Source organism: Cherax quadricarinatus, chromosome 91 (genome assembly GCF_038502225.1).
Source record: "Cherax quadricarinatus isolate ZL_2023a chromosome 91, ASM3850222v1, whole genome shotgun sequence".
Taxonomy (NCBI): Eukaryota; Metazoa; Arthropoda; class Malacostraca; order Decapoda; family Parastacidae; genus Cherax; species Cherax quadricarinatus.
In genome coordinates this window covers 11,664,041-11,690,315 of record NC_091382.1, presented here as the reverse complement: position 1 = coordinate 11,690,315, position 26,275 = coordinate 11,664,041, and the positions used below count along the sequence as shown (strand labels likewise).

At 43.5% G+C, this 26,275-nt stretch overlaps 1 protein-coding gene across 1 annotated transcript in view; it reads left to right on the top strand.

Annotated features, from left to right (window-relative positions):
* The window catches only part of LOC128704929 (uncharacterized), a 193,604-nt gene that overhangs the window by 84,334 nt on the left and 82,995 nt on the right, over positions 1 to 26,275 (top strand). The window contains exons 3-4 of the mRNA XM_070104387.1: positions 3,475 to 3,594; positions 22,475 to 22,599. Of these exons, the coding sequence (XP_069960488.1) occupies positions 3,475 to 3,594; positions 22,475 to 22,599 (245 nt within the window). The remainder of the gene's footprint in view (positions 1 to 3,474; positions 3,595 to 22,474; positions 22,600 to 26,275) is intronic.

The following is a 26,275-nucleotide window of genomic DNA, read 5'->3' as shown; positions in this document are numbered from 1 at the left end:
GCAGAGGAGATGTAAAGACGATATAATCAGTCCATCAACCTTGAGGACGTAGTTTTGAGGGGGTCAGTCCCTCAGCCTGGAGAAGTTTTGTGTCTTAACCTGTGGATATTGTATATCATTTTCATATTCAAGACTGATGGATACTGGAAACACACACACACACACACACACACACACACACACACACACACACACACACACACACACACACACACACACACACACACACACACACATTGGTCTGGTTTCTGCAACAGCGGATAATTTAATTTGGTCTGAGATTGGGCTGTGGCCAGCAGGTACAGCAGAGCCATCTAAGTTGGGTTTGTGCTGGTGTTTGTGGTGCTGGTGTTTGTGGTGGTGCTAGTGTTAGTGGTGTTGCTAGTGTTAGTGGTGGTGCTAGTGTTAATGGTGGTGCTAGTGCTAGTGGTGGTGCTGGTGTTAGTGGTGGTGCTAGTGTTAGTGGTGGTGCCAGTGTTAGTGGTGGTGCTAGTGTTAGTAGTGGTGCTAGTGTTAGTGGTGGTGCTAGTGTTAGTGGTGGTGCTAGTGTTAGTGGTGGTGCTAGTGTTAGTAGTGGTGCTAGTGTTAGTGGTGGTGCTAGTGTTAGTGGTGGTACTGGTGTTTGTGGTGGTGCTGGTGTTTAGTGTTAGTGGTGGTGCTGGTGTTAGTGGTGTTGGTGGTGGTGCTGGTGTTTAGTGTTAGTGGTGGTGCTGGTGTTAGTGGTGCTAGTGTTAGTGGTGGTGCTGGTGTTAGTGGTGGTGCTGGTGTTAGTGGTGTTGGTGGTGTTTAGTGTTAATGGTGGTGCTGGTGTTAGTGGTGCTAGTGTTAGTGGTGGTGCTGGTGTTAGTGGTGGTGCTGGTGTTAGTGGTGGTGTTGGTGTTGGTGGTGCTAGTGTTAGTGGTGGTGTTGGTGGTGCTACTTTGGCCAGTAGAGTACAGTCAGAATGATTGGGTTATTACACTCACTTGGTAGTTACTCTACTTAATTAATGGTTATATCTCTCAGTGGTTGTTACTCAGTGCCGCTGTTGACCTGGTTGTAAATAGGTGTCAAGCTCCTTGCACCTACTACCTCTGTTGACCTAACAGTAAATAGGTACCTGGGTGTTAGTAAACGGGTTTGGGTAGTACCCAAGATGAAAGGGGGGGGTTAAATATACCTCAGATAGGGCCGGACTTAGAAATAACCTGAGGTAGGATAACAGCTCTTAGCCTTTAAGTGATTGATAAATCCTGCGCAGTAGGCTCTATCAGTCTGATACAGAGGCCTGAGGATGGAGATATATACTGGAGACAGAGGAGAAGTGCAGTAGTTCAAGATATGGTCACATGTGGGCGGGTGAAAGAGGTCATGCCCATGAGACGGGCACCTCTCTAGAAGGGAGGGTGTTGACGTGCCCAGTAGTTAGGTTTAACATCTTCATTATGCACCCCAGGATCACTCAGAAGTGTTCAAGAAATGGCTAAGTATTTTATCCACAGTGGTATATTACAGACCATTCTGGAGAAATACCCTGACTTTGCTAGCTGTAAATAAAGCATTACCACATATGTGCATGTGTTAGTTACCATTTTGTCCTAGGCACATGTCGATTAGACACTAGGCCTGCTGTAGGTGTGTAGGTGTGTGTGTGTGTGTGTGTGTGTGTGTGTGTGTGTGTGTGTGTGTGTGTGTGTGTATGTGTGTGAGTGTGTGTGTGTGTGTGTGTGTGTGAGTATGAGTGTGTGTGTGAGTATGAGTGTGTGTGTGTATGAGTGTGTGTGTGTGTGTATGAGTGTGTGTGTGTGTGTATGAGTTTGTGTGTGTGTGTGTGTGTGTGTTTGTGTGTGTGTGTGTTAGTTACCATTTTGTCCTAGGCACATGTCGATTAGACACTAGGCCTGCTGTAGGTGTGTAGGTGTGTGTGTGTGTGTGTGTGTGTGTGTGTGTGTGTGTGTGTGTGTGTGTATGTGTGTGAGTGTGTGTGTGTGTGTGTGTGTGTGAGTATGAGTGTGTGTGTGAGTATGAGTGTGTGTGTGTATGAGTGTGTGTGTGTGTGTATGAGTGTGTGTGCGTGTGTATGAGTTTGTGTGTGTGTGTGTGTGTGTGTTTGTGTGTGTGTGTGTATGAATTTGTATGTGTGTGTGTGAGAGAGAGAGAGAGAGAGAGAGACTCAGCAATCAACATTTGCACCAATAACTCACTACAGTTGTGACCGGGTGTGGAAGTGTGAATTGCTCATTACTCTAAAATTTGTTCATGATTGCAGCCATGTATAAACGTAAGTAACCATTCTTACAGTATTCATTACCTTTGTAACTTGTGAGTTCATTACCTTGTACCTAGTTCAGCCATCAAAACTTTGGAGCCCGGTCCCTGGACCCATTGTGTACCTCTGTAATCTGTAAATACCTTTGTAACTTGTCATGATTGTGACTAGACCTACCTGGAGTTCATTACCTTTGTAAATTGTGAGTTCATTACCTTTGTAAATTGTGAATTCATTACCTCTGTAACTTGCTCAGCTGTCAAAACTTTGAGGCCCAGTCCCTGGACCCATTATGTACCTCTGTAATATTTTTACTACCGCCCACAGGATGGGTATGGGGTGCATAATAAACATATTAAACTAACTAACTAACCCCAGGATCTGGGGTCTAGGATCTGGGCAGCAAAGTTTTGACATCTGAACATGTTACAGTGGTAATGAACTATCTACATGTTTATAACTATGGTAATGCATTATTTAAAGTGAGCAACGTCACAGTATTTTTCCAGAATGGTTTGTAATATGCCACTGTGGATAAAATACTTTGACATTTCTTGAACATTTCTGAGTGAGTTGTCCCTGAATTTATTAATTTGGTGCCCCATAGACAATCTGTTTCTCATGGAAGGTCTTCTGTCTCATTGACGGCTTTCTGTCCCATGGATGGTCTTATGGACGGGACTTTCATTCAAGACATGCTGGGCTATCAGTAATTACCTGACATTTAGCCAACACTAACAAAAGTACATCATCCGTCGTCAAGGAAAACACAGCAGAGATTCAGTTCTTATTTTACAGATACAATGTAGCTTTCGGATAGATGTATATGCTGTATTTAAGGTAATTTATATAATTTTTGCAATGGATTTTAATGGTCCCTAAAACAGTTTTTAGTGCGATTTCTGAAAATATTTTAGATATAAAACACGAAAAAATTTGTATTTTTTTGTAATTTCTGGCATATGGATACACAAAAGGCCCAGGAACTAGGCCCCAAAAAGGTTAACAGGTGTAGATATGTACATATAAATCCCTATGTACACCTGTTAATCCTTTTGGGGCCTAGTTTCTAGGCCTTTTGTGTATCCATATGCTCTTGCGCTACCCTCCACAGGATGGATATGGAGTGCACAATAAACTCGCCACTTCCCTGGCAAAATCAAAATCTGGATTTCTTTGTGTCTCATTTTTGTCTTTTTAATGTTAATGGAATGTTTGTGTTGCAGGCGGCGCATGCAGTGTTGCAGCAGCAAGAGACAGGAAAACCTGTGTACAAAGTCAAGAATATATCCCTGAACACACTGTGTCGTTCATACAATGCTCCCGTCAACCCTCGCAAAGATCAGGTCAGTACACACACCAACACATATGTAGATGGATGGTTCAGAGAACCGACATATTGATAAATTACACATTTGCAACTCTTGGGTATCTTTATTGAGGAAACGTTTCGCCACACAGTGGCTTCATCAGTCCATACAAAGGAGAATCGTGAACAGGAGAAGAATGAGGTAATCAGTCCCTCAACCTTGAGTCGATGTGGTCAGTCCATCACTCTTGAATAGAATACAGCATATGAGTGGAGAAGTAGCTTATATACCGTAGGCAGGAGAGGTGCAGCACCTCCTACGACTGCTGCACCTCTCCTGCCTACGGTATATAAGCTACTTCTCCACTCATATGCTGTATTCTATTCAAGATTGATGGACTGATCACATCGACTCAAGGTTGAGGGACTGATTACCTCATTTTCCTCCTGTTCTTCACGATTCTCCTTTGTATGGACTGATGAAGCCGCTGTGTGGCGAAACGTTTCCTAAATAAAGATACCCAAGAGTTGCAAATGTGTCTAATTTATCAACATACCATATCTTCTTCCTGAAGCATGAGTGTACACCATACCATGCATGGGACTGAGTGTATACCATACCATGTATGTATGTATAATGTTCACCAAGACCGGGGTCCAGGCAAGGATCTTAATCTTGGGATGACCCGTCACTGGCTCCCGAAGGAGAACGGGTTCTGCTATGTTGCAACGTATGCTGCTCAGGCACTGTTCTGGACAGATGATCTGGTGCGTCTCATAGCGACAACACCGTCTGTAATATGAACATTGGATCATTTACATGTGCATGCTGAGATAGGCATATGCACACACATGCACTCCTAACTGTGGACACACTAGCGAGGAGGAGGATATGTTATCACAGGCAACAGCTTGTCTGGGGCGTTGACTCCATGGTACGCTAGGGTAGCCGCAGTCCTCTCTGGGTCTTCTTCGGGAGAGGACGTCAGTGCTAGTTGCCTACGGAGTGCCTCAGTAACTTGGCACTCCAGGGATAGTGCGTTAGGGGGCGCTGGACAACGTGCTGGCAGTGCCGGCACATCTCCTCTGCCTTGTCTACCATCATCTTGGCTGTGGGAAAGCCCAAACGAAGCCGATGGAAGGCGGTACACTGCGCTCTGGACCAGCTTCTGTCATATGGAAGGGGTTCTCCCTGAGTCGCTGCTCAGTACCACTGTTGAGATGGGGTATCACCTAGGACCTCCCCCATAAGTTTAATTGCTCTGGCGGCCACCAGTTTGGTCTGGCGTAGGCTAATGGGGACGGTAATCCCAACATGTGGATAATCTGTGGCTGCCTTGGCCGCATCATCTGCAGCCTCATTTTCCCGGATGCCAGCATGGCTGGGGATCCAGTTCAATGTCGATCTGTTACCCTGAACTTCTAAGACTGTCATTATGCTCAGAATCGATGTGATGAGGTGACCGTTGTCCTTTGGTTGTGGATGGGAGAGGGCATTGATTGCAGAGGTGGAGTCAACATGTATGACAGGTCGAAGCCGATGTCGTAGGGCATGTGACAATGCCTGCTGAATCGCCACTAGCTCAGCTTGAAGGATCGTACAGTGGTCAGCGAGTCGCCAGCCTTGTGTGTGACCATTGTACTCACCTAATTGTGGTTGCAGGGGTCGAGACTCGGCTCCTGGCCCCGCCTCTTCACCGACCGCTACTAGGTCCTCTCTCCCCCTGCTCCATGAGCTTTATCATACCTCGTCTTAAAACTATGTATAGTTCCTGCCTCCACTACATCGCTTGCCAGACTATTCCACTTCCTAACTACTCTGTGACTGAAGAAATACTAACATCCCTTTGACTCATCTGAGTCTTCAGCTTCCAATTGTGACCCCTTGTTTCTGTGTCCCATCTCTGAAACATCCTGTTTATGTCCACCTTGTCTATTCCACGCAGTATTTTGTATGTCGTTATCATGTCTCCCCTGACCCTCCTGTCCTCCAGTGTTGTCAGACCGATTTCCCTTAACCTTTCTTCATAGGACATTCCCCTTAGCTCTGGAACTAGCCTTGTTGCAAACCTTTGCACTTTCTCTAATTTCTTGACGTGTTTGACCAGGTGTGGGTTCCAAACTGGTGGAACCCACACCTGGTCAAACACATCAGGATTGTGGTATATGCCAGCTGATGCTCTTTCTGTCAGTGTCGACAGAGCCATCTGTGAAATATACTGCACATGTGCGTCACTGCCAGTGCCATGCTTGTCACAACATAATTGCTGAGGGTGTCTTGACTACAGAGACGCTTAGAGGTAGGTAGTTGCATGACGCAAACATCGGCCGGATCTGGACGCCAGGGAGGTGGTGGATGATACCCAGCAACAGGAAGATCACAACTCTTCTCAAGCAGTAGTTGTATAGGCAGCAGCTTCCGCCCAGCAGTACAAAACGAACGAATCCAAGAGTAGTCCTTGAAGAGAGTTGGATCTTATGTCATGGTTGCCAATATCCGTCTTCTCAGTGGGTTACCTTGCTGCCGCTGCAGATTCGTGGCTACTCTGCAGGCGTTTATGTATCTTACTCTGTCAGCCAGGAAAGGAAGCCGGGCCTCAAATCTGAGACATACTGTGTTGGTCCTGATGGGGGCCCCAAGCATAGTTCTTATCGCCTGTTTTTGTACGACCTCCACCCTTTGCCTGCTCTGCAGAAATAGATGAGCCAACGTCGGTGCACCGTAGTCAGTGAGCGAGCGCAGAGCTTGTCCCAATATGACTAAGTTTTTAGCAAGCCGCTAACCAGACTGAGAGTCGAAGATCTAAATTAATTTTTTATGAGAGAGCCACAGAATTTGGTAAACACAAGCCTATCTGACGCCAAATGACTTCGAACAGGCGATAAATGACATGCCCATGCACTCTGCCCCAGGGCCAGACTCGTGGAACTCCGTGCTCATCAAGAACTGCAAGAAACCCCTATCACGTGCTTTTACCATCCTATGGAGAGGGAGCCTGGACACGAGGGTCGTCCCACAATTACTGAAAACAACAGACATAGCCCCACTCCACAGAGGGGGCAGTAAAGCAATAGCAGAGAACTACAGACCGATAGCGCTAACATCCCATATCAAAAAAATCTTTGAAAGGGTCCTAAGAAGCAAGATCGCCACCCATCTAGAAACCATCAATTACACAACCCAGGGCAACATGGCCTTAGAGCAGGTCACTCTTGTCTGTCCCAACTACTGGATCACTACGACAAGGTCCTAGATGCACTAGAAGACAAAAAGAATGCAGATGTAATATATACAGACTTCGCAAAAGCCTTCGACAAGTGTGACCATGGCGTAATAGCGCACAAAATGCGTGCTAAAGGAATAACAGGAAAAGTTGGTAGATGGATCTATAATTTCCTCACAAACAGAACACAGAGTAGTAGTCAACAGAGTAAAGTCTGAGGCGGCTACGGTGAAAAGCTCTGTTCCACAAGGCACAGGACTCGCTCCCATCTTGTTCCTCATCCTCATATCTGACATAGACAAGGATGTCAGCCACAGCACCGTGTCTTCCTTTGCAGATGACACCCGAATCTGCATGACAGTGTCTTCCATTGCAGACACTGCAAGACTCCAGGCGGACATCAACCAAATCTTTAAATGGGCTGCAGAAAACAATGTGAAGTTCAACGATGAGAAAATTCAATTACTCCGATATGGTAAACACGAGAAAATTAAAACTTCATCAGAGTATAAAACAAATTCCGGCCACAAAATAGAGCGAAAAACCAACGTCAAAGACCTGGGAGTGATCATGCCGGAGAATCTCACCTTCAAGGACCATAACATTGTATCAATCACAGCTGTTAGAAAAATGACAGGAAGGATAATGAGAACCTTCAAAACTAGGGATGCCAAGCCCATGATGACACTCTTCAGGTCGCTTGTTCTATCTAGGCTGGAATATTGCTGCACACTAACAGCACCTTTCAAGGCAGGTGAAATTGCTGACCTAGAAAATGTACGGAGAACCTTCATGGCGCGCATAACGGAGATAAAACACCTCGATTACTGGGAGCGCTTGAAGTTCCTGAACCTGTATTCCCTGGAATGCAGGCGGGAGAGATACATGATTATATACACCTTGAAAATCCTAGAGGGACTAGTACCGAACTTGCACACGAAAATCACTCACAACGAAAGCAAAAGACTCTGTAGACGATGCAACATCCCCCCAATGAAAAGCAGGGGTGTCACTAGCACGTTAAGAGACAACACAATAAGTGTCAGGGGCCCAAGACTGTTCAGCTGCCTCCCAGCATACATAAGGGGGATTACCAATAGACCCCTGGCTGTCTTCAAGAAGGCACTGGACAAGCACCTAAAGTCGGTACCTGACCAGCCGGGCTGTGGCTCGTACATTGGATTGCGTGCAGCCAGCAGTAAGAGCCTGGTTGATCAAGCTCTGATCCACCATGAGGCCTGGTCATAGACCTGGCCGCGGGGGCGTTGATCCCCGGAACTTTCTCCAGGTAAACTCCAGGTATATAGTACAAGCGAAGTCTATCTTTGCTCGCCCCTTCACGTGCCTCGTCAAGGCTCTCATGGCGTTGAGTCTGAGTACAGCACGGGATCAGACATACTCGGCCTGTTTCTGAAAGGTCAGCTTTTTATCAGTGTAGATTCCCAAGTATAGGTAGGAACCTGTCCACTCAAGTTCTATATCCTGAATACGTAATCTGTTCACAGGATCTGGTCCCTTGAACATCATTGCAAGAGATTTCTCGGCGGAGATCTTGAGGTCTAGTTCTTTGCAAGGCTGCATTATTAGGTCCAAAGCTCTCTGGGCTTGTCGCTCCCAGATTGCCTTTCCCATTCACTACGAGTGCAAGATCATCAGCATAGCTGAGGAGCTGCGTAACACTATGAAGGGAAGGCTCACGAGTTCCTGCATAAGGATGTTAAACAGGGTAGGACTGAGCACACTTCCTTGTGGCATGCCGTTTTCCAGGGTTTTAAAGGAAGAGTAGTATCCCTGGAAGCTGACACAGGCCTGCCTATCCCTGAGGTAGGGTTCTATCCAGGCCAGGTGTCCTTTGATCCCCTTCCGAGCTAACGCATTGGTCTGGAGTTTTATGACTCTCTGATCGTGGGTTCTAACTCCACCCATGGTATGGTTTGTTTGCAATCGTGTCATTACGATTTCGTGAGTCATGAATATTGCTAGAACTGCTGTGGGGATGGCTAGCTCAAATGTCAGCAATCTGGCTTAGTAGGGTGTATATGCACTCTGCTGTACCCACTTTGGTGAGGCCAAATGTGTGATGTGGCAGTCCAAGTTTCCATAGGAGGCGGTTTAACACATCCTCTTAGCAGTCTTGGCCAAACAGCTGGTCAGCAATATGGGTCTCAAACTGCCTGGGTCATTGGACTTTGGAACTGGTACAATCGTAGCCTTCTTCCAAGCTGCTGGGAGTGTCCCGGCCCTCGACGACTTGTTTATAACTTCTAGTATGGCCTCCTGTCCACTCTGACCAGCCTGTGCAATCATGGAGTACGTGACACCATCTATGCCCAGGGCAGTGTCACCTGTGTTCTTAAAGACACGTCGGAGTTCCAAGTTCGTGAGATCTTCATCCGTCACATCTTCAGACTCGCATGCAGCTTGTACCGTTAACTGGCATTGTGGCAGAAGATCCAGCTGCATATCCTGGATGTCCATGCATACTATGCATGGACCGAGTGTACACCATATCATGCATGGACTAAACGTACACCATACCATGTACGGACTGCAACAAAATCTACTTAGGAGGAATGGGGAGAATTATTTCCACACATATCCAGGAAAACAAATGTGTGTGTATACCTGGAGAAAGAGTTCCGGGGGTCAACGCCCCCTACGGCCCGGTCTGTGACCAGGCCTCATGGTGGATCAGGATCTCATCAGCCAGGCTGTTACTGCTGGACGAACACAATCCAATGTACGAACCACAGCCCGGCTGGTGAGGTACTGACTTTAGGTGCTTGTCCAGTACCTGCTTGACAGCCAGGGGTCTATAGGTAATCTCCCTTATGTATGCTGGGTGGCAGTTGAACAGTCTTGGGCCCCCTCATACTTATTGTGTTGTCTCTTATCGTGCTAGTGGCACCCCTGCTTTTCATTGGGGGAATGTTGCATCATCTGCCGAATCTTTTGCTTTCATAGGGAGTGATTTTCGTGTGCAAGTTTGGTATTAATCCCTATAGGATTTTCCAGGTGTATATAACCGTGTATCTGTCCCTCCTACGTTCTAGGGAGTACAGGTTTAGGAACTTCAAGATTTCCCAGTAATCGAGGTGTTTTATCTCCGTTACGCGCGCCGTGAAGGTTCTCAGTACATTTTCTAGGTCAGCAGTTTCACCTGCCTTGAAAGGTGCTGTTAGTGTGCAGCAATATTCCAGCCTAGATAGAACAAGTGACCTGAAGAGTGTCATCATGGGCTTGGCATCCCTGGTTTTGAAGATTCTCATTATCCATCTTGTCATTTTTCTAGCAGATGTGATTGATACAATGTTATGGTCCTTGAAGGTGAGATCCTCTGACATGATCACTCCCAGGTCTTTGACATTAGTTTTTCGCTCTATTGTGTAGTTGGAATTTGTTTTATACCCCGATGAAGTTTTAATTTCCTCACGTTTTCCATATCGGAGTAATTGAAATTTCTCATCATTGAACTTCATGTTTTCTGCAGCCCATTTAAAGATCTGGTTGATGTCCGCCTGGAGTCTTGCAGTGTCTTCAATGGAGGACACTGTCATGCAAATTCGGGTGTCATCTGCAAAGGAGGACAGGATGCTGTGGCTTATATCCCTGTCTGTCTGATATGAGGATGAGGAACAAGATGGGAGCGAGTGCTGTGCCTTGTGGAACAGAGCTTTTCACCGTAGCCGCCTCAGACTTTACTCTGTTGACTACTACTATTTGTGTTCTATTTGTTAGGAAATTATAGATCCATCTACCAACTTTTCCTGTTATACCTTTATCACACATTTTGTGGGCTCTTACACCGTGGTCACACTTGTCGAAGGCTTTTGTGGTCTGTGTATACTACATCTGTATTTTGTTTATCGTCTATAGCATCCAGGACCTTGTCATAGTGGTCCAGTAGCTGGGACAGGCAAGAGTGACCTGCTCTAAACCCGTGTTGCCCTGGGTTGTGTAAATTGATGGGTATCTAGGTGGTTGGAGATCTTGCTAATGCTATCGGTCTGTAGTTCTTTGCAATTTCTTTACTGCCACCTTTGTAGAGTAGGGCTATGTCTGTTGTTTTTAGAGTGTCGGATGACCCCTGTGTCCATGCTCCTTCTCCATAGAATGCTGAAGGCATGTGACAGGAGCTTCTTGCAGTTCTTGACAAACATGGGGTTCCATGAGTCCGAGCCTGGAGCAGAGTGCATTGGCATGTCATTTATTGCCTTTTCAAAGTCTGGTGGTGGTAGGATAATATGAGAGATTTTTGAGGTGACCAAATTTTGGGTCTCAGATTGTCGACCCTTAGTCTGGTTAACGGCTCGCTGAAAACTGAGTCGTATTGGGACTTTTGTATTTCACTCATTTCTTTGCTGTCATTTGTTTAAGTCCCATCTTACCTAAGCAGGGGCCCAACACTGGATGTTGTTTTACCCTTAGATTTGACATAGAAGTTTTTTTTTTTTTCAATTTCCTTTATGGCTTTTAGTGCTTCCTGAGATTCTTGTTTCCTCTAAGATTCCTTAAGCTTAAGTTCGATATTTACCATTTCTCTGACCAATATATCCCTTTGTATTTCAGATATATTGGCCCCTCTCAGAAGCTCTGTGATCCTTCACCTTTGCCTGTATAGGGAGCATCTCTCTCTTTCTAATTTACATCTTCTCTTTCTTTTTCTTAATGGAATGTGCCTTGAGAAGACCTCAAGTGCCACAGAGTTAATTTTTTCTAGGCAAAGGTTCGGATCCGTGTTGGTTAGGATATCTTCCCAGTTTGTTTCATTTAGGACATGGTTGACTTGTTCCCATTGTATGTTTTTGTTATCAAAGTTGAATTTTGTGAAGACACCCTCATAACTGATCACATTCTGCTGGTTAGGAGCCCTGTGCATACATGTCTGTACCTCTGTTATGTTGTGATCTGAGTGAAATGTCTTTGATACGGCTATGTTACCTATCACACCATACCACGGGCGGGGTTAGAACCCGCGATCAGTCTCAAAACTTCAGACCGTCACGTTAGCCACTGGGCCAGCTAGCCACAATAAGATTAATTCAACCTAGTTGGATACCTAGTTGGATGAATCTTATTGTGGCTAGCTGGCCCAGTGGCTAATTCGACGGTCTGAAATTTTGACTCTGATCGTGGGTTCTAACCCCGCTTGTGGTATGGTTTGTTTGTAATCGTGTCATTACGATTTCGTGAGTCATATTACCTATCAGATCGTCATTGTTAGCGAGGATGAGGTCCAGCGTATTTTTTTAGTCTTGTAGGCTCTAATATTTGCTGGTTTAAAGTAAATTTGGTGCGGGGATTTAATAGCTTAGGTGTGTGTGAATTTTCGTCTGAGCTGCCTCCTGGGGTGATCTCTGCTAAAATATTATTTGCTACACTCCTCCCTTTTAGGTGTCTCAAGTTGAAATCTCCCAGTAGCAAGATGTTTGGGGCTGGGTTGGGAGATTTTCCAGACAGTGGTCAGTTTTCAAAAGCTGTTCCTGGAATTGCTGGGAAGTTACATCCTGAGGCTTGTATACAACCACATACAATGGTTTTTCAGTCTTTACTGCCAAAACTTCAACTACATCATTGGAGGTGTTTAGTAGTTCTGAACAAATGAGTGACTCTGTGACATACAAGCCAACCCCTCCCTGTTGCCTCTTTAGTCTGTATCTGAATGGGTTATAACCTGGGACCCATATTTCGTTGTCAAAATGATCCTTTATTTGGGTCTCTCAGAAAGCTGAAAACATTGCATTTGACTCTCTGAGCAGTCCCTTGATGTAAGGAATTTTGTTGTTTGTTGATGGCTTTAGACCCATGTATGTTTGCAAAGATGAATGTCGTTATATTGATGGAATTTAGGGTAAAGGGTTTCATTTGCTGGCATTAATATCAGTTGTTCTGGAGTGGAGACCAAGGACTGTGCCTCTGCTCCAGAAGTGTTTTCAACTGATGTAAGATTTGTCATTTCTTGCCAGTCTTTTTTTTTCCTTCCTGGCACTAAAAAAAACCTTCTCTGGAGAGATTATGGCTCCTCTTTTTGTTTCCCATGGTCCGGCTGGTCTGTGTCTTCTTGTCCCATTTAGATGATATGCCTGGCAGTATACGTTGTAGCGTTTTCTTTCATGAGCTGGAAAGTGATCGAGGGCCTTGTCCCAAATCTGCACACTGCCATAATAACATACTGGAGCGAGAGATGTGGGAGATGTGGCTCTGGTGGCCTGGTGGTTAACGCTCTCGCTTCACACGGTGAGGGCCTGGGTTCGATTCCCAGCCAGAGTAGAAACATTGGACGTGTTTCTTTCCACCTGTTGTCTATGTTCCCCATCAGTAAAATGGGTACCTGGGTGTTAGTCGACTGGTGTGGGTCGCATCCTGGGACACTGACCTAAGGAGGCCTGGTCACAGACCGGGCCGCGGGGGCGTTGACCCCCGGAACTCTCTCCAGATAAAACTCCAGATAGTGGCTAACTCTCCAGATCTCCAGGAAATGCAAAATAAAGCCAGTGATAAGCAGGGATGCGGTGAGTACAATAAGAGAACACTATCAACATCCATGGTTCCAGATTATTCAACATCTTACCAGAAGAAGAGAGAAACACGCTGGAACAAGTGTAGAAGTCTTAAAGAGGAAACTGGACAAGTATCTTCACCAGGTGCCAGATCAACCAGGCTGTGATGGGTATGTAGGGCAGTGAGCTACCAGCAGCAACAGCCCGATTGACCAGGCTAGCACCAAATGAGCCTGGCCTAGGGATGGGTCTGGTCTGTGAGTAGAATGACTGTGAAAATAAATGGTATAAAATACCGACACAATGGAAACATAAACACATATGCAGTTTAATGTAATCCTTTATTGACAACGTTTCGCCCACACAGTGGGCTTTTTCAAGTCACAAACAGATCTACTAGGTAGATCTGTTTGTGACTTGAAAAAGCCCACTGTGTGGGCGAAACGTTGTCAATAAAGGATCACATTAAACTGCATATGTGTTTGTTTCTAGAATGACTCTCAAAACTCATTGAAGGTATATCAAAGGTACGCTAAAATTGTGTTCGGCAAACTGCTTATCAGTCTAAGAGCAATGATCCTAATGAATTTTCCGGGAGAGAGGAACGTTCTCCGAGACTATCTCCGAAAAAATCGAAAATTTTTGAAAAAAAAAATTGTTTGGCCAAAAAATAGTGCGTAATTCTGGCATTTTGATGTAATCAGCTTGTTGCTAGAACATTTCTAAGTATCTTTTTCGATTTTTTTTTTTTTTAGCTGTTGAGGTCAAGACGACAGGATGCCAATTCGGGTTTTTTTTTCACTCCAGAAATTACGGTTTTTATGATTGTTTCTATGTAAATATTTTTGTTGGCATCTCCTGAGTCACTAGTGATCACTGCACACACCACCAGTACCTCAGTGACTTGTGAGTCACTAGTGATCACTGCACACACCACCAGTACCTCAGTGACTTATGAGTCACTAGTGATCACTGCACACACCACCAGTACCTCAGTGACTTATGAGTCACTAGTGATCACTGCACACACCAGTACCTCAGTGACTTACGAGTCACTAGTGATCACCGCACACACCAGTACCTCAGTGACTTATGAGTCACTAGTGATCACTGCACACACCAGTACCTCAGTGACTTATGAGTCACTAGTGATCACTGCACACACCACCAGTACCTCAGTGACTTACGAGTCACTAGTGATCACTGCACACACCAGTACCTCAGTGACTTACGAGTCACTAGTGATCACTGCACACACCAGTACCTCAGTGACTTATGAGTCACTAGTGATCACTGCACACACCAGTACCTCAGTGACTTATGAGTCACTAGTAATCACTGCACACACCACCAGTACCTCAGTGACTTATGAGTCACTAGTGATCACTGCACACACCACCAGTACCTCAGTGACTTATGAGTCACTAGTGATCACTGCACACACCACCAGTACCTCAGTGACTTACGAGTCACTAGTGATCACTGCACACACAAGTACCTCAGTGACTTACGAGTCACTAGTGATCACTGCACACACCAGTACCTCAGTGACTTATGAGTCACTAGTGATCACTGCACACACCAGTACCTCAGTGACTTATGAGTCACTAGTAATCACTGCACACACCACCAGTACCTCAGTGACTTATGAGTCACTAGTGATCACTGCACACACCACCAGTACCTCAGTGACTTGAGTCACTAGTGATCACTGCACACACCACCAGTACCTCAGTGACTTATGAGTCACTAGTGATCACTGCACACACCACCAGTACCTCAGTGACTTACGAGTCACTAGTGATCACTGCACACACCAGTACCTCAGTGACTAATGAGTCACTAGTGATCACTGCACACACCACCAGTACCTCAGTGACTTACGAGTCACTAGTGATCACTGCACACACCACCAGTACCTCAGTGACTTGTGAGTCACTAGTGATCACTGCACACACCACCAGTACCTCAGTGATTTACGAGTCACTAGTAATCACTGCACACACCACCAGTACCTCAGTGATTTACGAGTCACTAGTGATCACTGCACACACCACCAGTACCTCAGTGATTTACGAGTCACTAGTGATCACTGCACACACCACCAGTACCTGAGTGACTTATGAGTCGCCGATCAGAGTGGAGTTATGCTGGTGGGTGAGAGGTGGCGCGCCGCCACCCTAGAGTTTCACACAAACTATGTATGTGAATAACTCAGGAATAAGTTATTGATTTTATTTTTATTTTTTTGCGAAGACTTTTTATAGGATCATCATGATTTTTATAGGATCATCATGATTTTTATAGGATCATCATGATTTTTATAGGATCATCATGATTTTTATAGGATCATTATGATTTTTATAGGATCATCATGATTTTTATAGGATCATCATGATTTTTATAGGATCATCATGATTTTTATAGGATCATCATGATTTTTATAGGATCATCATGATTTTTATAGGATCATCATGATTTTTATAGGATCATCATGATTTTTGTAGGATCATCATGATTTTTGTAGGATCATCATGATTTTTATAGGATCATCATGATTTTTATAGGATCATCATGATTTTTATAGGATCATCATGATTTTTATAGGATCATCATGATTTTTATAGGATCATCATGATTTTTATAGGATCATCATGATTTTTATAGGATCATCATGATTTTTATAGGATCATCATGATTTTTATAGGATCATCATGATTTTTATAGGATCATCATGATTTTTATAGGATCATCATGATTTTTATAGGATCATCATGATTTTTATAGGATCATCATGATTTTTATAGGATCATGATTTTTATAGGATCATCATGATTTTTATAGGATCATCATGATTTTTATAGGATCATGATTTTTATAGGATCATCATGATTTTTATAGGATCATCATGATTTTTATAGGATCATCATGATTTTTATAGGATCATGATTTTTATAGGATCATCATGATTTTTATAGGATCATCATGATTTTTATAGGATCATCATGATTTTTATAGGATCATCATGATTTTTATAGGATCATCATGATTTTTATAGGATCATCATGATTTTTTCACACGTTATTGAAGAATGATTGTTCTATAATCCAGGGGAGGCGATTTGTGATATGTATTACCCTTTTGTTTTAATGGATTTTTTCCTCAAAAAAAGAAAAAGGCAAATTTCAACATTTTGTAGAATGCAATCTATTGACGTTTCGCTCATTTCTCTCTCTAGGATAATTATCTAACTCTTTATCTTCCGTCTGATGTCAACTAGAACATTGTACATCTTAACAAATTTGTTGAAAAAGGAATCTTGCAAGACCTATAGAATATAACAATTTTATATATTTTTTTATCAAACTATAAGGAAAAAAGTGAAAAGAGACACATTGTACAAGTTTCAAATGCTGTTTAATTCACAGGAAAAATTTAATTAAAATTAGAAAGAAAAAAAAAAGGCAAAACGCTTCCCCCCCCCCCCCCTCTTCATGAGGCTCAAAACACAGTCATCATTTTGGGTATTGCCCAATTTGCATGACAGCGTCACCTGTCAAAGACACTGCTAGGCTCCAAGCGGACATCAACCAAATTTTAAATGGGCCGTAGAAAACAATGTGAAGTTCTTTGAAGATAAATTTCAATTACTCCGTTATGGAAAACTCTAGGAAATCAAAACTGGATGGAAGTATAAAACAAATTCCATCCACAGTAGAGCGGAAAAACTGATGTGAAGGACCTGGGAGTAATAATGTCAGAGGATCTAACTTTCAAAGATCACAACAGTGTATCCACCACATCTAGTCTGAAAATGATAGGATGGATAATGAGAACCTTCAAAACTAGAGATGCCAAGCCCATGATGATTCTCTTCACATTGCTTGTTCTCTCTAGGCAGGAATATTGTTGTACACTAATGGCCCTTCAAGGCAGGCAAAACTGCAGACCTGGAGAATATACAGAGAACAGGGTGGCCCGGTGGTCTGGTGGCTAAAGCTCCCGCTTCACACACGGAGGGCCCGGGTTCGATTCCCGGCGGGTGGAAATTCCGACACGTTTCCTTACACCTATTGTCCTGTTCACCTAGCAGCAAATAGGTACCTGGGTGTTAGTCGACTGGTGTGGGTCGCATCCTGGGGGACAAGATTAAGGACCCCAATGGAAATAAGTTAGACAGTCCTCGATGACGCACTGACTTTCTTGGGTTATCCTGGGTGGCTAACCCTCCGGGGTTAAAAATCCGAACGAAATCTTATCTTATCTTAACTTTCGTAGCATGTATAAGTACAACAAAGCGCCTAAATTATTGAGAATGGTTGAAATTCCTTGATTTGTACTCCCTGGGATGCAGGTCAGAAAGATACATGATAATATACACCTGGAAAATCCTAGGACTAGTCCCAAATCTGCACACGAAAATCACTCCCTACGAAAGCAAAAGACTTGGCAAAAGGTGCAACATCCCCCCAATGAAAAGCAGAGGCACCACAAGTACGCTTAATCAGCCAGGCTGTTACTGCAGCCAGCAGTAACGGGCTGGTTGATCAGGGCCTGATCCACCATGAGGCCTGGTCACAGACCAGGCCGTGGGGGCGTTGACCCCCGAAACCCTCTCCAGGTAATCCCAGTTGACTTTGAAGAAGCCAGACCCAGATTCTTGTTACTATGTTCACCAGAAGTTCCATCACTTTATTTCCACTTAATAAATGATTTACGCAAACTTGTCTAACATTACATTTCTCACGTGGCAGTCTCCTTATGCTGAGCATTTTGGGCAAGCTTAAACCTAACTTACTCTCAAGGGAGGTTCCTTGATGCTGGTGAAGGGCTCTTCATCTAGGGAATTGGATTTGTGCTCCGGTTCCTTGAATTGAGCCTGATCGCCTTCCATTCCCCCTCCCCTCTACATGCGCTGTATAAATCCTATGGTTTTAGGGCTCCCCCATGATTACTATAATTAAGCCTAACTTAATCAATCAATCAATCAAATTAATTCTCTATAAAGATTACAATGCGGGGTTTACAGGTTTTGGATATTGTGTGGTTTACATGTTATAAAATACTAATTACAGAGGGGGGGGGGTACTAGGACACCTAGCATGGCTAGGTATTTCGGGCAGACTTAGATTAATTCTTAACTCTAAATTAATATAGATTATAGAGTAAGTTGGTATTAAGGCTAAGTGACTACATTATAGTTTGGGAGTTTAGCAATGTAAATGCTTTTGTCTTGGCACAATAAACAGGTTCTATATTGTAGTATAACAGGCAAACTTATGACTAGTTAGGATTCATTATTTTATGATTAAGATTCATATTTCCGTGATTATAGTCAAGTGGGTGAGTGAGTGAGTGTAAGTGTGACCAGGTGGTTTTCATGTAGTTAGTTGTCGGGGTGTATCAGGGAGATAAGATGTTGTCTAACGGTAGTTTTGAAGGTGATGAATGTGTGTGCAGTTCTAGAGTTTTCAGGTAGGGTGTTCCAGATTTTAGGCCCTTTGACATACATAGAATTTTTGTAAGGTTTAGTCGGACACGGGGAATGTCATAGAGATGTTTGTGTCTGGTGTTAGGCCTGTGGGTCCTGTCACAACTATCAAGATAGCATTTTAGGTCAAGGTTAATATTGGAATTTAAGGTCCTGCAGATGTAGATTGCACAGTAGTAAGTGTGGATGTTCTGAACAGGGAGTAAGTTTAGATCTATGAAGAGTGGGGGGGGGTGTAGCCAGGGATGGGATTTAGTGATTATTCTTACTGCAGCTTTTTGTTGGGTTATTATTGGCTTTAGGTCTGTTGCTGCAAGTGATCCCCAAGCACAAATAGCAAAGGTGAGGTATGGATTAATGAGTGAATGGTATAGTGTGAGAAGAGCAGTTTGTGGCACATAGTATCGTATCTTGGAGAGGATTACAACTGTTTTGGATACTTTTTTTGTTATGTGTTGGATATGGGTGCTGAAATTCAGGTTGTCGAGGTATAGGCCTAGGAATTGGCCCTCATTATGTCTGGCAATTAGAGTGTTGTCGATCTTAATGTTAAGTTGTGCAACACCTGCTCTGCTACCAAACATAATGTAGTAGGTTTTGTCAGTGTTAAGTGTAAGTGTTATGCAGGGTTCTGCATGACATTGTAATGTACATATAGTGAAGTGTGCCATGATAGTATGAATGTTGTAATTGTAAAGCATAATTTTATAATTCATAATGTGCTTTTGGGGGTACTGTAAAGTAGGTTAAACTATAATTATAAAGAAGTAGGTATTTATTTTCCAACTGTTTGGGTACCCGGGGTAAGCCTGGCTGGGGGGAGTCACGTGGAGTCAGCATGGTGTGGAGGCTGGTGTCGGAGATGCTGTGTATTTAAGCTAAGTTTGTAGTTGTGTACTCCTTTTGTTTAGCCAACTCAAGCCATAGGCTCTCCTATGGCTTACCTGTATGCTCACCTGGGCTCTGACATGGTCAGGGTGCAGTGGGATGAGTGAGGAAATAAGAAATGAGGTTGGGAGTGGAGTAGAGTCGGCCTGGCGCTGACTAGGCTGTATAGCCCTTGTGGCTTAGCGCTTCTTTTTGATTATAATAATAATGGCGCTGACTAGGCCTAGTGTTATGGTTACTGGACCACCAGCCAGCTGCTTCTTGGGCCTGGATACGAAATACATGAAAGTGTTTTCTAGAGTGTGCATATAGTGTTATATTGAATAGATATATTTTCCTAACCCTCTGTTAACCAACCCATTGAAGTAACACTTACTGGTTTAGCGCTTTCTATTTTGACTGGGATAGCCCTGGGTGGCCTGTTTATGCTTGAGATGTGTGTAACTTTTACCTTTGCCCTTAGACAAGGCTCAAGCCCCCAGCTGTCCCACATTTCTGCGTAACAGTAAGTTTATTGGCTGTCATCCAAGTCGATATTTTGAGGGTAGCAAGAATAGGGTGAGAGATAACATAAGTCGTGTCGTCAGCAAAGAGAATGGGGTTCAGGTGTTGAGATACGTTTGGAAGATCATTGATGTATATAAGGAAGAGCAGGGGACCAAGGACACTTCCCTGCGGAACTCCAGTTTCAAGTGGCTGTGTTGTTGATGCTGTGTCTTTAATGGTGACATACTGATACCTATTAGTAAGGTAAGATTTGAAATATGCAAGCGCATGGCCTCTTATACCATAATGGTCAAGTTTGTGGAGTAGGATGCCGTAGTCTACTGTGTCAAAAGCTTTTCTTAGGTCAATAAAAATTCCTAGTGGATATTGGCAGATATTTTCCAATGCTGTGTAAAGCAGATCTAGCATTTCTACAATTGCATCATTAGTGTTTTTATTTTTCCTGAATCCAAATTGGCAGGGGTTGAGTATGTTTTGTGCCGTTATAAATGAATATAGTCTCCTGTGCACGAGTTTCTCGAAGATTTTGGATAGCAATGGTAAGTTTGATATTGGCCTATAATTGTTTATATCTGTAGGGTCACCTTCTTTATGTATTGGTGTAACCCTTGCCGTCTTGAGTAGTGTCGGGAAAGTGCTAGTTTCTAGTGACTTGTTAAAAAGTAATGTAATAGCATGCGAAAGGACATGGGCCCCTCACTTGTACAATAATGGTGGGACATGAGACAGATTCCCCGAGTTATTTTTAAGTGACTTTATGATCGCGGTGACTTCGGTGGGCTCAGTTGGTACAAGATAGAAGGAATTTGGGAAATTCCCATCTAGGTAGTCCCCGGCACGGGTGTTGGTATGTGGGATTTTACTGGCAAGATTAGATCCTATGTTTGAGAAGAAGTCGTTTATCTTGTTAGCTGTATCAGTGGGATGCAGTGGTGCTTCATGAGGTTTAGTTAGGACAATATTCTTGTTTTTTTCAGTGGTCCCTAGAATCTGGGAAAATGTTTTCCAGGTTTTTTTTGTATCTCCTCTTGTGTCAGTGAATCTGCTGGAGTAGTACAGTTGTTTGGCTTTTTTTTATTGCTTTGGTGAGAACTGATGAATATTGTTTAAGAATATCTTTGTGTATTAAGCCCTGTCTGTATTGCTTTTCATATTGGTGTTTCTTATCAATGGATTTCACAATGCTGCTGGTTAGCCATGGGCAACCGAGCCTTTTATTCGTGATCTGTTTCGTTTTTATAGGACAAAGTTTGTTGTATAGTCGAAGTAATTTAAGAAAAATGTCTGTCCAATCGTCAATACCATTGGCATTGGAGAATTCTGTAGGCCAGTCAACAGTCTCTAGGTCTGCTATGAAATTCCTTATTGAGGCCTCGTCATGGAGTCTAAATGAAACTTTGTTGTATCTAGAAGGACTGTAGACAATGATCGTCTCAATAAAATAGATTACATGAATATTAAACAAACGTATATGAGGTAAATAAAAATCATGTTACAGAAAAATGAGAACACTTAGATTATGCTATATCAGTGGGTAGTTCTGTAACTAACTTTTCTTATTGTTTTCAAATTAATTGACCCAGTGGATCTGTATATTTCCGAAGTGTGTCACATGGAAAGGGGTCTATTATATGGAGGGTTTACTATATTACAATGAAGGTTATATGTGATTCTGAATTATTCATACTTCATATTTTAGCTAGGTAATATTGAATTTAAAAAAGTATGTAAATAATTAAACAAGCCTAGTTAGGATCTGTACAGATGTCCTGTATGAAATAGAAGAAAGAAATGGTTATAACTGAACATAATTTTTAAAGGGGTTGACCAGTAAGCCAGCGGAAGGCCTCGGTCAGATGACCAAAAGCTCCAACGGCGGGTCATCATCCAAAACCCGCGTCAGGAAACACTTGTCCTGTTTCCTGACGAACCTTACCTAACCTAACCTGTACGAAATAAGGTAGTTACTAAATGGGGAGAGTTACAGTGATAACTGATTTTACACCGAAATATTAATTGTATTCCACCACAATAAATGTCCTAAGAATTTTCAAATTTTCCTACCACTACTTCTCCACTTTCTTTCTTCATCTCTCATATTCCTGCCCTCTCTCTCCTATTTACACACCGACATCCTCACCTTCATGTATTAGTGTGACTTGTAAATGGTCCAAGTTGGACCGAAATATAGTCATAAGCTTCCCTGTCCTATGTGCGGGTTATTTGTGTACAATATAATTCCTTACGCTCAATTATTTTCGAATGTTCAGGATAATATTTACACTAAGACAGGTGGTTCTTTTGCAGATGAAAAATGTTTACCGGCGAGACCAGAGGTTCTGGGCACGACGACCTCTATCTGAAGACATGATTGTTTATGCTGCTTACGATGTTGTAGCTCTTGTACCCACAGTCTATGATGCTATGAAAAGGTACAGTTATCAGCATTTACTGTACCTGCTGTTGATATTTTTACTCTAAGTAACCATGATTGTCTATTGTAAAAGCAACACTGGTACTAGAGCCAGAGCCAACTCTAACAACACTGGTTCTAGAGTAAGTCAACACTAGCAACACTGGTACTAGTCAGAGCCAACACTAACAACACTGGTACTAGTCAGAGCCAACACTAACAACACTGGTACTAGAGTCAGTCAACACTAGCAACACTGGTACTAGTCAGAGCCAACACTGACAACACTGGTACTAGAGTCAGTCAACACTAGCAACACTGGTACTAGTCAGAGCCAACACTAACAACACTGGTACTAGAGTCAGTCAACACTAGCAACACTGGTACTAGTCAGAGCCAACACTAACAACACTGGTACTAGAGTCAGTCAACACTAGCAACACTGGTACTAGTCAGAGCCAACACTAACAACACTGGTACTAGTCAGAGCCAACACTAGCAACACTGGTACTAGTCAGAGCCAACACTAACAACACTGGTACTAGAGTCGGTCAACACTAACAACACTGGTACTAGTCAGAGCCAACACTAACAACACTGGTACTAGTCAGTCAACACTAACAACACTGGTACTAGAGTCAGAGCCAACACTAACAACACTGGTACTAGAGTCAGTCAACACTAGCAACACTGGTACTAGTCAGAGCCAACACTAACAACACTGGTACTAGAGCCAGAGCCAACACTAACAACACTGGTACTAGAGCCAGAGCCAACACTAACAACACTGGTACTAGTCAGAGCCAACACTAACAACACTGGTACTAGTCAGTCAACACTAACAACACTGGTACTAGAGCCAGAGCCAACACTAACAACACTGGTACTAGAGCCAGAGCCAACACTAACAACACTGGTACTAGAGTCAGAGCCAACACTAACAACACTGGTACTAGAGTCAGAGCCAACACTAACAACACTGGTACTAGAGTCAGAGCCAACACTAAAAAATTTTCCTGGGTGGAGGCATGGCTGACAAATAGGCAGCAGAGAGTTTGCATAAATGGGGAGAAATCAGAATGGGGGCACGTCACAAGCACAAGCGGTGTTCCTCAGGGGTCAGTGTTGGGCCCGTTGTTGTTCACAATCTACATAAACGACATAGATGAGGGAATAAATAGCGACATAAGCAAATTTGCTGATGACACCAAAATAGGCCATCCAGTTCATTGTAATGAGGACACTAGAGCACTCCAGGATGATTTGAATACACTGATGCAATGGTCGGAGAAGTGGCAGATGCAGTTTAATATTGACAAATGCAAAGTTCTAAATGTTGGACAGTTAAATAACCATGCTACATATAAACTAAATAATGTAGATCTTAATACTACTGATTCCGAAAAGGATTTAGGAGTTCTGGTTAGCAGTAATCTAAAACCAAGACAACAGTTTACCTGGAGAGAATTCCGGGGGTCAACGCCCCAGCAGCCCGGTCTGTGACCAGGCCTCCTGGTAGATCAGAGCCTGATCAACCAGGCTGTTGCTACTGGCTGCACGCAAACCAACGTACGAGCCACAGCCCGGCTGGTCAGGAACCGACTTTAGGTGCTTGTCCAGTGCCAGCTTGAAGACTGCCAGGGGTCTGTTGGTAATCCCCCTTATGTATGCTGGGAGGCAGTTGAACAGTCTCGGGCCCCTGACACTTATTGTATGGTCTCTTAACGTGCTAGTGACACCCCTGCTTTTCATTGGGGGGATGTTGCATCGTCTGCCAAGTCTTTTGCTTTCGTAGTGAGTGATTTTCGTGTGCAAGTTCGGTACTAGTCCCTCTAGGTCCTAGGATTTTCCAGGTGTATATAATCATGTATCTCTCCTGCCTGCATTCCAGGGAATACAGTTTTAGGAACCTCAAGCGCTCCCAGTAATTGAGGTGTTTTATCTCCGTTATGCGTGCCGTGAAGGTTCTCTGTACATTTTCTAGGTCAGCAATTTCACCTGCCTTGAAAGGTGCTGTTAGTGTGCAGCAATATTCCAGCCTAGATAGAACAAGTGACCTGAAGAGTGTCATCATGGGCTTGGCCTCCCTAGTTTTGAAGGTTCTCATTATCCATCCTGTCATTTTTCTAGCAGATGCGATTGATACAATGTTATGGTCCTTGAAGGTGAGATTCTCTGACATTATCACTCCCAGGTCTTTGACGTTGGTGTTTCGCTCTATTTTGTGGCCAGAATTTGTTTTGTACTCTGATGAAGATTTAATTTCCTTGTGTTTACCATATCTGAGTAATTGAAATTTCTCATCGTTGAACTTCATATTGTTTTCTGCAGCCCACTGAAAGATTCGGTTGATGTCCACCTGGAGCCTTGCGGTGTCTGCAATGGAAGACACTGTCATGCAGATTCGGGTGTCATCTTCAAAGGAAGACACGGTGCTGTGGCTGACATCCTTGTCTATGTCGGATATGAGGATGAGGAACAAGATGGGAGCGAGTACTGTGCCTTGTGGAACAGAGCTTTTCACCGTAGCTGCCTCGGACTTTACTCTGTTGATGACTACTCTCTGTGTTCTGTTAGTGAGGAAATTATAGATCCATCGACCGACTTTTCCTGTTATTCCTTTAGCACGCATTTTGTGCGCTATTACGCCATGGTCACACTTGTCGAAGGCTTTTGCAAAGTCTGTATATATTACATCTGCATTCTTTTTATCTTCTAGTGCATTTAGGACCTTGTCGTAGTGATCCAATAGTTGAGACAGACAGGAGCGACCTGTTCTAAACCCATGTTGCCCTGGGTTGTGTAACTGATGGGTTTCTAGATGGGTGGTGATCTTGCTTCTTAGGACCCTTTCAAAGATTTTTATGATATGGGAAGTTAGTGCTATCAGTCTGTAGTTCTTTGCTGTTGCTTTACTGCCCCCTTTGTGGAGTGGGGCTATGTCTGTTGTTTTTAGTAACTGTGGGACGACCCCCGTGTCCATGCTCCCTCTCCATAGGATGGAAAAGGCTCGTGATAGGGGCTTCTTGCAGTTCTTGATGAACACGGAGTTCCATGAGTCTGGCCCTGGGGCAGAGTGCATGGGCATGTCATTTATTGCCTGTTCGAAGTCATTTGGCGTCAGGATAACATCGGATAGGCTTGTGTTAACCAAATTTTGTGGCTCTCTCAAAAAATTCATTTTGATCTTCGACTCTCAGTCTGGTTAGCGGCTTGCTAAAAACTGAGTCATATTGGGACTTGAGTAGCTCACTCATTTCCTTGCTGTCATCTGTGTAGGACCCATCTTGTTTAAGTAGGGGCCCAATACTGGACGTTGTTCTCGACTTTGATTTGGCATAGGAGAAGAAATACTTTGGGTTTCTTTCGATTTCATTTATGGCTTTTAGTTCATCCCGCGATTCCTGACTCCTATAAGATTCCTTTAGCTTGAGTTCGATGCTTGCTATTTCTCTGACCAGTGTCTCCCAACGCATTTCAGATATATTGACCTCTTTTAGCCGCTCCGTTATTCTTTTCCGTCACCTGTAAAATGAGCACCTGTCTCTTTCTATTTTACATCTACTCCTCCTTTTTCTTAGAGGAATAAGCCTTGTGCATACATCGAGTGCCACCAAGTTAATCTGTTCTAGGCATAAGTTGGGGTCTGTGTTGCTTAGTATATCTTCCCAGCTTGTATCGGTTAGGACTTGGTT